This window comes from Quercus lobata, chromosome 8, assembly GCF_001633185.2.
Source record: "Quercus lobata isolate SW786 chromosome 8, ValleyOak3.0 Primary Assembly, whole genome shotgun sequence".
Taxonomy (NCBI): Eukaryota; Viridiplantae; Streptophyta; class Magnoliopsida; order Fagales; family Fagaceae; genus Quercus; species Quercus lobata.
The window spans coordinates 61,568,227-61,581,867 of NC_044911.1; the positions used below are offsets into that span (position 1 = coordinate 61,568,227).

Below are 13,641 nucleotides of genomic sequence, written 5' to 3' on the forward strand. Positions count from 1 at the left end.
TTCGAAACAGTGCTAGTTTGCCACAAATTTTGCCAAAACATGGTATTTGGCTATTTTCACCTAAATTAGATATGCAACAAATAAATCCAAAGGAGTAAATACAATCTCACCACAAAAATAGTAGCAAAGATCTTCCTTTTAAACACTAACTCTCTATAATTGTAGTATTCAAAAATCTCCAAGAAAACCTTCACAAATTTATCTTCCTTATGAATAGCTAGAGCGTTTCTTTATCATTCTCTCAGATTCTCACTGTGTATCTCTCTCAATTTCGGACTGCACCTCTCCCTATCCGTGTGTCTTTCTTTTTCTTCATTTCTCACTCGCCGAATGACCTTGTATTTGCAGCAACCAATTTTTCTTCTTTTCTTCCGCATGTCCCACATGCTTAAGTCATTTCTCAATAAATGAGAAAGCTGGACTTCAAGACTTTTCGAACAAGCTCATGTGCTGGACCATACAGCTCATGTGCTCCGTATGGTCCAGCACACAACTTATCATTACTTCATGTGTATATATATATATATATATATATATTTTTTTTTGATGGGTACTTCATATGTATAATTGCAACCAAGTGATGTTGGTTATTCATTTGCATATCTGAGACCACAATATCTCCTAGCCTTCTGCTTCTCAAACCAAATGAAGCTTCACCAAACCAATTTATTTGCATTTTGGCCTATACTCCTCTTTTCTATAAGCCTACTATGCTTATTGCAACCTACCATGACTGCCATCCCTCCAACAAATGAAACTGATCGTTCGGCTTTGCTTAAATTCAAAGAATCAATCACTAACACATATATGATGTTGAGCTCATGGAATGATTCTATGCACTTCTGCCACTCGTCTGGAATCACATGTGGCCGACGACACCAAAGAGTCACGGCCTTGGACCTACAAGGTTATAAGTTACGAGGATCCATATCACCTTACATCGGCAACCTCACCTTCCTTAGGATCATCAATCTCCAAAACAACAGCTTCTATGACAAAATCCCACATGAAGTTGGCCGTTTGTTCCGACTACAAGAGCTGTATCTTAACAATAACACATTGGAAGGTGAAGTACCATCCATTTTATCCAACTGCTCCAATGCTAGAATCATAAATTTTAATTGGAATGAACTTAATGGGAAAATTCCAGCAGAGTTAGGCTCTTTGAAGAAGCTTGAAACGCTTGCGCTTCGTGCAAACAATCTGACAGGAAGAATTCCACAATCTTTTGGTAATCTTTCATCAATTAGAAATTTATCTCTACCAGTTAACAAATTGGTGGGAAATATACCATATCACATTGGTCATCTGAAAAGCTTAGTCCGATTCAGCATTTCTGCCAATGAAATCTCAGGTACAATACCTTCCTCCCTTTATAATATATCATCTCTCCAAATAATCTCAGTCTCAATAAACCAACTCAGCGGTACACTGCCAGCCAACATTGGCCTCACTCTCTTTAATCTCAAATTACTTTTATTTGGTATTAATGAATTCTCTGGGCCAATTCCTATTTCATTATGCAACGCATCTCAGCTTCAAGTCCTTGATCTTGGTTTAAACAATTTTTCAGGATTAGTTCCAACTAATTTGGGAAATCTACCAGATCTTTGGTATATAGACTTATATAGCAATTGCCTAGGAAGGGGCCTGGATTTCTTAAAATCTTTGACCAATTGTAGTGGACTAGATTTTTTGGATTTTGGTACAAACCAATTTGGAGGTGTTTTGCCTATACATGTTGGTAACTTGTCAACCCAACTTACGGGATTATATTTTGGAAGCAATGAAATTTCTGGAACTATTCCTGTAACATTAGGGAATCTTGTCAACTTAATTGCCTTAGGCTTGGAGAATAATCTTTTCACAGGCCTCATTCCCACTATTTTCGAGAAGTTTCAAAAAATTCAAAAATTGACTTTAAATGGAAATAGATTGCTAGGAGAGATACCAACCTCCATAGGCAACCTTACTCAGTTATTCGAACTCCATTTAGATGGAAACAGATTAGAAGGAAGCATACCTCCAAGTCTAGGTAATTGCCAAAATTTGCAAATCTTAAGCATTTCACAAAATAATCTTAGTGGATTCATCCCCCCGCAGCTTATTGGTCTATCTTCCCTTCCAATACTACTTAACCTGTCTCACAACTCATTTTCCGGCAAACTACCTTTTGAAATAGGCAATCTGAAAAATATTTACCAACTTGATATCTCTGAGAATAATTTGTCTGGGGAAATTCCTAGCTCTATAGGAGACTGTTTGAGCTTGGAGTACCTTAGCTTGGAAGGTAATTCCTTTGAAGGATCCTTACCGTCATCTATAGCTTTCTTAAAAGGCCTCAAATTCCTTGATGTTTCAAGAAATAACCTGTCAGGCTCAATTCCAAAAGGTTTAGAAAAGCTTCCTTTTTTAAAAGAATTGAACCTCTCATTCAATGATATCAAGGGTGAGTTGCCAACAGAGGGAGTTTTCAAAAATGCAAGTGCTATATCAGTGATCGGAAATACTAAACTTTGTGGTGGTGTTCCACAACTGTTGTTGCCTCCATGTCCTATTGAAGTCATAAAACCTACAAAGTCCCTTTCATTCACACTTAAAATTGCAACCATTGTTGTTGTTGTATGTTTCCTTTTGTTTTCATTCATTCTTTTTCTTCATCGGAGGAAAAAATCAAAAAGGAATTCATCTTCTTTGGATTCAACAATAGACCTCCTGCCAAATGTTTCTTATAAAATGCTTTATCAGGCAACCAATGGATTTTCTCCTAGTAACTTAGTTGGGACTGGCAGTTTTGGCTTTGTATATAAAGGAGTTCTTCACCCCGAGGAAAGATTAGTTGCTGTAAAGGTCCTTAACCTTCAACGAAAGGGTGCTTCCAAGAGTTTTATGGCTGAATGTAATGTACTAAGAAATATCCGACATAGGAATCTTGTCAAGATATTAACATGTTGCTCGAGCATGGATTACAGTGGGAATCAATTTAAAGCTCTAGTCTTTGAATTCATGACAAATGGGAGTTTAGATATCTGGCTTCATCCAAAGATAAACAGGGAAGATCAATCAGGGGTCCTGAGCCTTCTTCAAAGACTAAATATTGCAATTGATGTTGCTTGTGCATTAGATTATCTTCACAACCATTTTGTGCAACCAATCATTCATTGTGATTTGAAGCCAAGCAATATTCTTATTGACAATGACATGGTGGCTCATGTAAGTGATTTTGGTTTAGCAAGACTCGTCTCAACTGTTACTGATTCTTCTCAAAAGCAAAGTAGTACAATTGGGATAAAGGGGTCTATTGGCTATGCTGCTCCAGGTTACTATCTTTCCAACAGTCTAATTTCTTAAAAATGATTATTGATCTTGTTAATAATAGTTTTTGAAACATATTGAATTGTTTTTTGCAATTATCCTACTATTAATATAAAACTATCTTTGTATTAATATGCAGCACAAAAACACACAAACTCACAACATGATTTATACCTTGATAAATCATAAATTTCATTAATTGACAGAGCTAATTATTGACTATGCATTGGCCATGCCTTTTTTTAGGCATTTATTTCCTCAATTTTGTATGTTGTGATGACAACTTGTCAATCAACTATATCAGATATGGTATAGCTGGTCTCAAAACAAATCTAATGTATTGTTTTATGTTCTTTTTATTGCATGTCAACCAACATTATTCAAGTAATGGATAATAATTGGACCTCTGATTTTATTTGAACATGGGTCCAGCGAAGGCATTTAGGAACGCCAATACCTAATGTGTGCAACATATCCATATCAATTGTAAAATAATTTGCTTACATTTTTATATTCCTAACCATTAACCATGTTTCTTGTGCTTCATAGAAATCCAAAAAATACCTCCCAAGTTCGACCAGAGACCCTAAGGGTCTATTCTAATGTCGAAATTCTCATTTTTTCACATGAAATTTTGAAATGATAGCATCTATCTTATCCTTCTTTCTTAAGTTCAAATTTTTTTTTGTTTTTGATGAATCAAATGAATTTGCACTCTCATTAAATCCCAAATCTCATTATAATAAGAACTGCAAAATCTTCTTACATATCATAAATTGTAGAGTATGGCATGGGTGACGAAGTATCAACAGCGGGGGACGTGTATAGCTTTGGAGTATTTCTAATGGAGATGTTCTTGGGAAAGAGACCAACTGATGAAATGTTTAAAGATGATCTCAATCTCCACAATTTTGTTAAGATGGCATTGCCAAAACGACTTGTTCAAATTGTGGACCCAACACTTCTCATAAGAGAAGTTGAAGAAATTCCAGCAGTTGCAGTGCTAGCTAGAGAATATAATAATGAGAATGAAATTGAAGCAGAAGAAGTAAATCAAGGTAATGTTAATCACTGCCAAGTGGAAGCTAATGTGTATAAGTGCTTAGTCTCAGTCCTTGAAATTGGTCTTGCATGTTCCATGGAGTCACCAAAAGAAAGAATGAATATGGAGGAAGTTAGCAAGGAACTACATTCAATAAAAAATGCTTTTCTTGGTTCTAGATTTGAAGAGGTTAGAGAATCCAAGCTGAGGTCCTTCTACATTTCAAATTTGAATTTGCTTAAATAAAATTGCACATGACAATTGTCTCATAAATTGGTGATGTCCTAAGTTGTAACATACTGGCCATTACTGTTTTTATTCTTTTGGGCAGATGATCTTGATTGTATAACTAAATTTTCTGTATTAAATTATTTGAGTAACATATTCGATTGTTTAGACCTGACCTTACTGGACAAGATGTTAATTTTACATGAAATGACCAACTTAACTAATTTTTACTTGGATTGCATTGCAAGAAACTACATTAAAACTAGATTTGTGGATTCTCCGTACTCTGTAGTTGATTTGGCATTTATACGTAAAATATGTTGTCATGTTTGTTAAATCTTGTTTGAAAATTAGTGGATTATTTTGTTATCATGTTATGGCACTAATGATGCTACAAATTTTATTACAAAGATTTATAAATCAATTTATTAACTTAACAAAATTAATAAAAATTATTTATTATATGGATGATATTCATTATCAACTCAATTTGTAAAATTTTTGTGGTAAAATTAATATTAACTTTAGCATTTTCCTTTTGTTGTGCACTCTTCTTTTGGGTCATACTTGTATATGCATATCATCGGGGATGGACCTATGCTTAAACCACAGGGGCCTTGGTCCCCTGGCCTTAATTTTTTTCAATTTCAAAATTCTTTTTCTTCTTTTCTACAAGAAATTATTATGGAACAGTGAAAATTTCTCCTTCAAAATATTAACTTAAGTGGAACTCATTAGATAAATGGTCGCTGTTTAACAGTTGATGTTCATAGAGAGTCACATGACTGAAGAACATCATACTTTGTCAAAAGAAATTTTCACCAAATGAAACTATTGACTCTTCGCTTGACTAAAAACTCCTAAGTATTAACTCCATGTTATTTGGATTCTGAAAACTCTTCAACAATCAAGTCTTAATCCTAAAATTTTGGGAGTCGGGTATGAATTCTCAAAAAAATAATTAAGGTCAACCCCATATTATATAATTGAGTGAAATGATTTCAGTTATACAATGTTCAATTGACTAGAAGATCTATAAGGTGATGAAGACATCAATGGAATCCCACTGGCACAAAAATTGATATTCTTTAGCATAAAAGAGTGAAAGAAGCACGGGCTGAGCAGTAGGAGCTAGCAAGACAATGTAGTATTGGAGATGCTGATTTGAGAGGTCATTCTTTTATGGTCAATGAAGTTTTGTTTTTTTGTTTTTTTTTTTTTTTCAACCTTAGCTCTCATTGTAAGGTCACCTTTACATAAAATAAATTCTATTTTAAGTCCTTCACTCATCTCCTTTACATAATTGCAATCGAGCGAACTAGGTTGTTCAGTTGCATATCTGAGAGTGACACCAAAGCAATTTACCAGCTTCCTGCTCCTCAAACCAAATGAAGCTTCACCAAAAACATTTATATGCATTTTGGCCTATATACCATATCTTTGTTACGAACCTATGTTTATTGCAACCCACCATGACTGCCAATGCTCCAACAAATAAGACTGATCGTTTGGCTTTGCGAAAATTCAAAGAATCAATATCTCATGATCCATATATGATGTTGAGCTCATGGAATGATTCTATGCACTTCTGCAACTGGTTTGGAATCACATGTGGCCAACGACACCAAAGAGTCATGGCCTTGTACTTACAAGGCTATTAATTGCAAGGATCCATGTCACCTTACATCAGCAACCTCACCTTTCTTAGGTTCATCAATCTTCAAAACAACAACTTTTATGGTGAAATCCCACATGAAGTTGGTCATTTGTTCCGACTACAAACACTCAACCTTAACAACAACACATTGGTAGGTGAAATACCATCCAACTTGTCCAACTGCTCCTATGCCAGATTCATCAATCTTCTTTGGAATGAACTTCATGGGAGAATTCCAGCGAAGTTAGGCTCTTTGTTGAAGCTTCAAACACTTCAGCTTAGTGGAAACAATCTGACAGGAGAAATCCCAACATCTTTAGTAAATCTTTCCTCACTCAAAATTTTGTCTCTATCATATAACAAATTAGTGGGAAATATTCCAAATGGCATAGGTAATCTAAAAGGCTTATACTTTTTCTTAATCTCAGTCTATAATCTGTCTGATACAATCCCCTCCTCCCATTACAATATATCATCTCTCCAAACCATTTCATTTTCAGAAAACCAACTTGAAGGTACACTTCCAGACAACATAAGCCTCACTCTTCCTAATCCCAATAGTTTTCTCTTTGGTAATAATAAATACCCTAGGCCAATTCCTGTTTCATTATGCAATGCATCTTAGCTTCAAATATTTGATCTAGGTGAAAACTATTTTTTAGAATCAGGTCCAACTAATTTGGGAAATCTGCCATATTTTTATTGGCTAGACTTGAGTGACAATGACCTAGGAGGGAGCTTGGATTTCTTAACATCTTTGACAAATTGTAGTAAACTAGAAACAATGGATTTGAGTACAAACCAGTTTGGAGGTGTTTTGCCCATATCTATAGGCAACTTGTCAACCCAACTTAGAGAATTATATTTTGGAAGCAATGAAATTTCTGGAACTATTCCTGTAACATTAGGGAATCTTGTCAACTTAATTGCCTTAGGCATAGAATATAATCTTTTCACAGGCCTCATTCCCACTATTTTCGAGAAGTTTCAAAAAATTCAACTATTGGCTTTAAATGGAAATAGATTGTTAGGAGAGATACCGACTTCCATAGGCAACCTTACTCAGGTATTCCTACTTGATTTAGATGAAAACAGATTAGAAGGAAGCATACCTCCAAGTATTAGTAATTGCCAAAATTTGCAATACTTAGACCTTTCATAAAATAATTTTCCTGGATTCATCCCCTAGCAGCTTATTGGTCTAACTTCCCTTACAACACTACTCAATTTGTCTCACAACTCATTTGATGGCAAACTGCCTTCTGAAGTAGGCAATCTGAAAAACACTAACCAACTTGATATCTCATAAAATAATTTGTTTGGGGAAATTCCTAGCTCCATAGGAAATTGTTTTGAGCTTGGAATATCTTATCTTGCAAGGGAATTCCTTTGAAGGATCTTTACCTTCATATATGGCCTATGTACGTTTTTAGACCCTTTAAAACATAAGTTGTTTAACCTAGTTATTTAACCAAGTGATTACTTAGATAAATTATACAGATTTAGGTTAACACAATCAAATCATATCATGTAAATAATGCGAAAATATAAAGAACACACGATATGATAACCCAGGAAAACCAAACCAATAAAAAATCTAGGGAGGATTTAACCTAGCTATCCTCAAGGTAAAACAGATCCACTATGAAAGAATTGAAGTTTATACAATAAGACTTATACCACTAACATCCTATTACCACCTCGAGTAGAAAACTTGCTACCATGACTATTAGGACATATGTGATTTAATGTTAGGAGCATATATCATTATTTTATGTAATTGGCTAATCCTTTGACAAAACACACTTTACTTGTAATTGGGTAGATCTAGGATGTGTTTAATGCTTCAAGAAACAAGGTTTCAAGTTCAAGTATTAAAGCCATACAAGTCTGTCCAAGAACCAAGTCAGAAAGTGTTGTTCATTAAAGCTCGACAGCTAGCATCTATCGAGGCTTAGAGAGCTGTCTGAATCTCGTGGCTCGACAGCTACTTGACAGATAGGTATTTGTCGAGGTTTATGAAACTCAGTTTTTCAAGACTGTTTTTCATCCAATTCGTGAGTATGTGTTTGGGCTTTCTTTTCTCACAACCTTAAACATATATAAGGATTATTTTACGGACTATAAAAGGTTACGCACAATTGCACTAGAGTAAATTTCACAAGAGTGAAGAAGTATGATCATAAACCTAGTTTGCCCTAGTTCTTGAAAAAGCTGTTGTGTTTGTACACCATAGGGTTTTATGACCAAGCAACTTTATGATCTGAAAAACTTTGCAGCCAACAACCTTCTCTAGTTGGTGATTGAAGTCACGTACTGAGATCCGCGCAATTGGTTAGTCACGTACTGGGAGCCGAGCATTGAAAGGAGAGATTGTCACTACAGAGTCCAATTGGGTATTAAGGTAAGGGTTCAATTGTAGGTTGGTATAAAGTACTGGAATTCCTTTACTTATAACCGCTTGTTTTGATAATAGTGGATTCTCAGGAGTGGTGACCTTAAAATCACCCGGTGGGGTTTTTGCTGTGTAGGTTTTCCTTATTCGTAAATAAATCACCATGTCAATTTATTTTCTGCTGCATACTTAGTTTAATTGGTGATTTGTTTGTACTACCACGTGCTTTGCATGTTAATTTGATTAGTTAATAAACTTGGCTAATTAATCAATTAACTTGTCACAAGGGGTCAATAGGTTTTTGGCCTATCAAGTGGTATCAGAGCAGGCACACTCTGATTAGGGTTAATCTTTGCTGTGTGATCCATTGACCCCTGTTATCATGGCTATAACCGACTTGAAGAGATCTTTGTTTTCAAAGACATCTTGTTTTTCTAATCTCTACTTGTTTGAGTGTATCAGAAAATGCAAGTCTAAAAGTTATTTGAATACTATTATGATGACTATTGGAAAAGATCTTAGGTTGACAAAGAAGAAACTAGACTATCTTAGAATGAAAATGTGCAAAGGAGTTCATTTGAAAAGAGTAAGGGTTAAAGGTTTAGTTGATCAAAGGAAGATGAGAGAAAACACCATTCCCACTGATCTGTCATCTAAGCACGAAGTGTGCTTCATGATGAAGTTCGTATTTAAAGTTATGGACACGTGTTTGTGGTACCTTGATAGCGGCTGCTCAAGACACATGACTGGAGACCGATCTCTCTTCAAGGTTTTCGAGTCTAAGAAAGGTGGCAATGTCACTTTTGGTGATGGGAGCAAATCACATATTAAAGGGAAGGGAATCATCTCTCTACCTAGACTGTCGGACATTGCAAATGTTCTATATGTAGAAGATCTAATAGTGAACCTGTTGAGCATAAGTCAAATATGTGATCAAGATTTCATGGTACTATTCTCGAAAGGAAACTGCCTTGTCATGGATGAGTCTGGAAAGAAACTCATAAGTGGTGTTCGCACTCTAGAAAATTGTTATGGATTGGTTACTGATGCTGATATTGTGTGCAATAGCATTCGTTTACCAAATGAAGATCTATGGCACCAAAGGATGGGACATTCTAGTTACAAACATCTTTCAATTGTATCTAAGCATGAATCAGTCTTGGGGATACCAAAACTCAGTAGAGTGAGCAATGTGGTGTGTGGACCATGTCAGCTTGAAAAACAGACAAAAGCTAAACATCCGGGCACCCAGACATCTGCTACATCTAGACCATTGGAACTTCTACATCTGGATCTTATAGGTCCAACTAGAACCGAGTCTTTTGGTGGTAAAAGATACATCATGGTTGTGGTAGACAACTTCACTAGGTACACTTGGGTTATCCTCCTACGATCCAAGTCTGATTCTCCTGAGCACATTGAAGCCTCGTGCACAAGATTGTAGAATGAAAAGAGCCTGAAGATTGATCGAATTTGAAGTGACCATGGTAAAGAATTTGAGAACTCATATATGGAGTCCTTTTGTACAAGATCGGGTATATCTCAAGAATTCTTTGCTCTTATTACTCCTCAGCAGAATGGTGTAGTAGAAAGGAAGAACAGGGTTATCCAAGAGATGGCTAGAGCAATGTTGCACAACAAGGATGTGGCTAGAAACTTGTGGGGAGAAGCCATAAATACTACTTGTCATACGATCAATAGAATGTACTTTAGACTCAGTACCAAGAAAACACCATATGAGTTATGGAAGGGAAGGAAGCCTAATGTTAAGTATTTCAGAATCTTTGGAAGTACTTGTTTCATTCTCAAGGATAGAGAGAATGTGGGAAAATTTGACCCCCGAAGTGATGAAGGAATATTTCTGCTAAGATACTCCTCTACAAGCAAGGCTTATCGGGTATACAACAAAAGAACCATGAAGGTAATGGAGATAAATGTTGTTATTGATGAATCTTCAGATACTGGTTCTGAAAATTTTGGTGAAGAACTTCCCAAAGAGATTCTTCCTCCCGAACCCAAAGAAGTTCAAGAAATTGTTGAACAAGAGCCCGTATCACCTAGTACTCCAAATACTCCAAGTGTTGTAGAAGATTCTACAGATAAATCCACTTCACCAGATTCTGAATCCCATGAAGAGAAAGGACCTTCCTCTAGGGTTAAATTGAATCATCCTCCTGAAGTCATTGTGGGAAACATGAATGAACTCACATTAAGGAAGCGTACAGTTGATAAATGTGTTGCTAACTTTGTGTCTTATTCTTGTTATTTGTCACAGGTTGAACCCACTAAAGTTGAGGAAGCTCTTCAAGATGAAAGCTGGGTTGAAGCAATGCATAATGAACTACTTTAGTTTTAGAGGAATGATGTATGGACTCTAGTACCTAGACTAGAGGGTGAGCACATCAATGGCACGAAGTGGATATTCCGCAACAAGACTGATAAGGAGGGTAATGTGACCCGCAACAAGGCTCGTCTTATAACTTAAGGATACTCACAAATGGAAGGAGTAGACTATGATGAGACATTTGTCCCAGTTGTCTATGTGGCTCAACCAAAAGGATTCATTGGTCCACACTTTCCGGATCATGTGTTGTATCTCAAAAAGGCACTTTATGGTTTAAAGCAAGCCCCTAGAGCTTGGTATGATCGGCTCACACAATACTTGGTGTCACATGGGTTCACAAAAGAAAAAGCTGATTAGACTCTCTTCATCAAAAGGGAAGACAACGAATTGATAGTTGCTCAAGTATATGTTGATGATATCATCTTTGGGTTGACTAAGGATGAACTTGCTCATAGCTTCTCAAAACTCATGCAGGCCGAGTTCGAGAAGCATGATTGGAGAGCTGACTCACTTTCTTGGATTGCAGATTCATTAACAAGATTTAGGTATATTCCTATCTCAATCTAAATATGCTAAAAATCTTGTGAAAAAGTTTGGTTTAGAATCTTCTAGTTCTATTAGAACCCCTGAGTCCAAATGTTAAACTCACTGTTGACTTGTTAGGTAAAAGTGATTATTCATCTTTTTATAGAAGCATGATAGGTAGTTTTCTTTACCTTACTGCTAGTAGACTTGACATTAGTTACAGTGTGGGAGAGTGTGCTAGATATCGGCTAATCCCAAAGAGTCATATATGATTGCTTTGAAAATAATCATAAAGTATGTCAAAACCACTGCCGACTTTGGTGTGTGGTATAGCAAGGACACAAATGATGTCTTAGTTGGGTACTCTGACATTGATTGGGCTGGGAATGCCAATGATAGAAAGAGTACATCGGGGGGTTGTTTCTATGTGGGTAATAATCTTGTCTCTTGGATAAGCAAAAAGCAGAATTCCATCTCATTATCCACTGCAGAAACTAAGTACATCTCTACCGGTAGCTGTTGCACCCAACTCCTATGGATGCAAAAACTCTTCCATGATTATGGTATTTGTCAAGAGCATCTTACCATCTACTATGACAATACCAGTGCCATCAACATCTCTAAGAATCCGGTTCAACATTCTCGAACTAAACATATAGAGATTCGACATCACTTCATTAGGGAGCTTGTCGAAGATTGTACTCTCACTCTTGAGTTTACTCACACTGATGATCAGAAGGATGATTTGTTTACCAAACCTCTTGACAACAAACAATTTGAATTCTTTCGTCAAAACATCGGTGTCATCTCCATGGATTGATCTCTTCCTCTCCTCTTTCCTCATCATGCATTTGCATCTAATTTTATGCATTGCTTAGTTTTTGTTTAATTTGTTTTTGTTTGTTTTCTTTTCAGTTTTGGGTTTTTTTTTTTCCCCATATAAAAATTTTAAAAAAAAATTGAAAAAATACAAAAACAGTGTGTACACATTGGTACTTGTGTACCTTGGATGGCCAATGAAACAAAATTTTCTAAACTTTGTATCTTTTGTAACTTAGATGAGCATCGTTATGCACAACTAAGCAAGTGAGTTTTGTGGCTCATGTTTGTGATGAGTAAGGTTAAGTGATCTCTTGGACTTAACACTTGTATCACTCTTTTTTGACGAGAAGGACTAGAAAATCCTAAGAGAAATGCATAAATAACCATCTCACCACTGTTACCCGCCAATCATAAAATGACATCTGTATGCTTCGGCATAGTAAAAGTGCAATGTTGAAAGGTTAACATCATTAGGTATTTCTTTTCTTTCTCTTATATGCCCATGCATGATTTGCTTAAAATGAAAAATATGCAAAGAAAATAAAAGGCAAAAAGATCAAAATGCTTTATATATGATTACAAGTGTGTATTCTAGGAGATGTGGAAGTTATAGGATGTACCTCAAAGGTGATAGTCCCCATCAAATAGTTATGATTGTGTATGAGTTAAAGTGATTTTCTCATATCTCAAATCGTCATAACATGTAGACACTTATGCAATCTTGCAATATTTTTCACACACAACACGCAATATTCTTTGATACTTTTGATACTTGTGCAAGTACAATGTGATTTGGCCATCACAAGGTTTACATGTGTTAATATATGCTCACTAAATTGTCTTAACTTGTTTTTAAAATATAAAATTGGTTAGACTTTTAGTGTGTGTGTGTGTGTGTGTGTTTTGGGATCTAAATGCCTATCAATTTTACTAATGAGAGATGATTTTGAAATATTAAAATGATGTTTGGATATTTGGTTGAGTTGCATGTTGATTGCATTTATGTCTGTGTTTTTCTCTTCTTTGAAAAACTGTTTTTAAGCAAACTGTTTTTGAAGTTCTAATACATTTAGTTCCTAATTTCTTAAAAACTAACAAACTCCCCCTTTGGAAATCCGCGACAAAACACATTACAAAACTGAAATGCTCAAAGTTACAAAACAACCCCTTTAAATAAAATGCCCAAAAACAATTCAACCTAACTACTATCTATCAGTTGCCAGTGTAGACAGCAACACGATTAAATTAACTTGTATATTCCTGAAACACTCAACAAACACATAAACACGTGTGGAAAATACAAGTAAAACAAA

The 13,641-nt window shown here is 35.6% G+C and overlaps 1 protein-coding gene across 1 annotated transcript; it reads left to right on the plus strand.

The window, feature by feature from the left end:
* The first annotated feature begins 568 nt into the window (after positions 1 to 568).
* LOC115955958 (putative receptor-like protein kinase At3g47110) lies at positions 569 to 4,762 on the plus strand. Its single transcript, XM_031074382.1, has 2 exons — positions 569 to 3,319; positions 4,098 to 4,762. Exons 1-2 carry the CDS (start codon positions 646 to 648, stop codon positions 4,601 to 4,603), a joined length of 3,180 nt encoding a protein of 1,059 aa, XP_030930242.1. The 5' UTR covers positions 569 to 645; the 3' UTR covers positions 4,604 to 4,762.
* The last annotated feature ends 8,879 nt before the right edge of the window (positions 4,763 to 13,641 follow it).

Excerpts from the sequence above, each read along its gene's own strand:
- LOC115955958 (XM_031074382.1), top strand. The coding sequence starts at position 646 with ATGAAGCTTCACCAAACCAATTTATTTGCATTTTGGCCTATACTCCTC. Across the intron at positions 3,320-4,097 it reads TATTGGCTATGCTGCTCCAG|AGTATGGCATGGGTGACGAA; the intron begins GTTACTATCTTT and ends CATAAATTGTAG.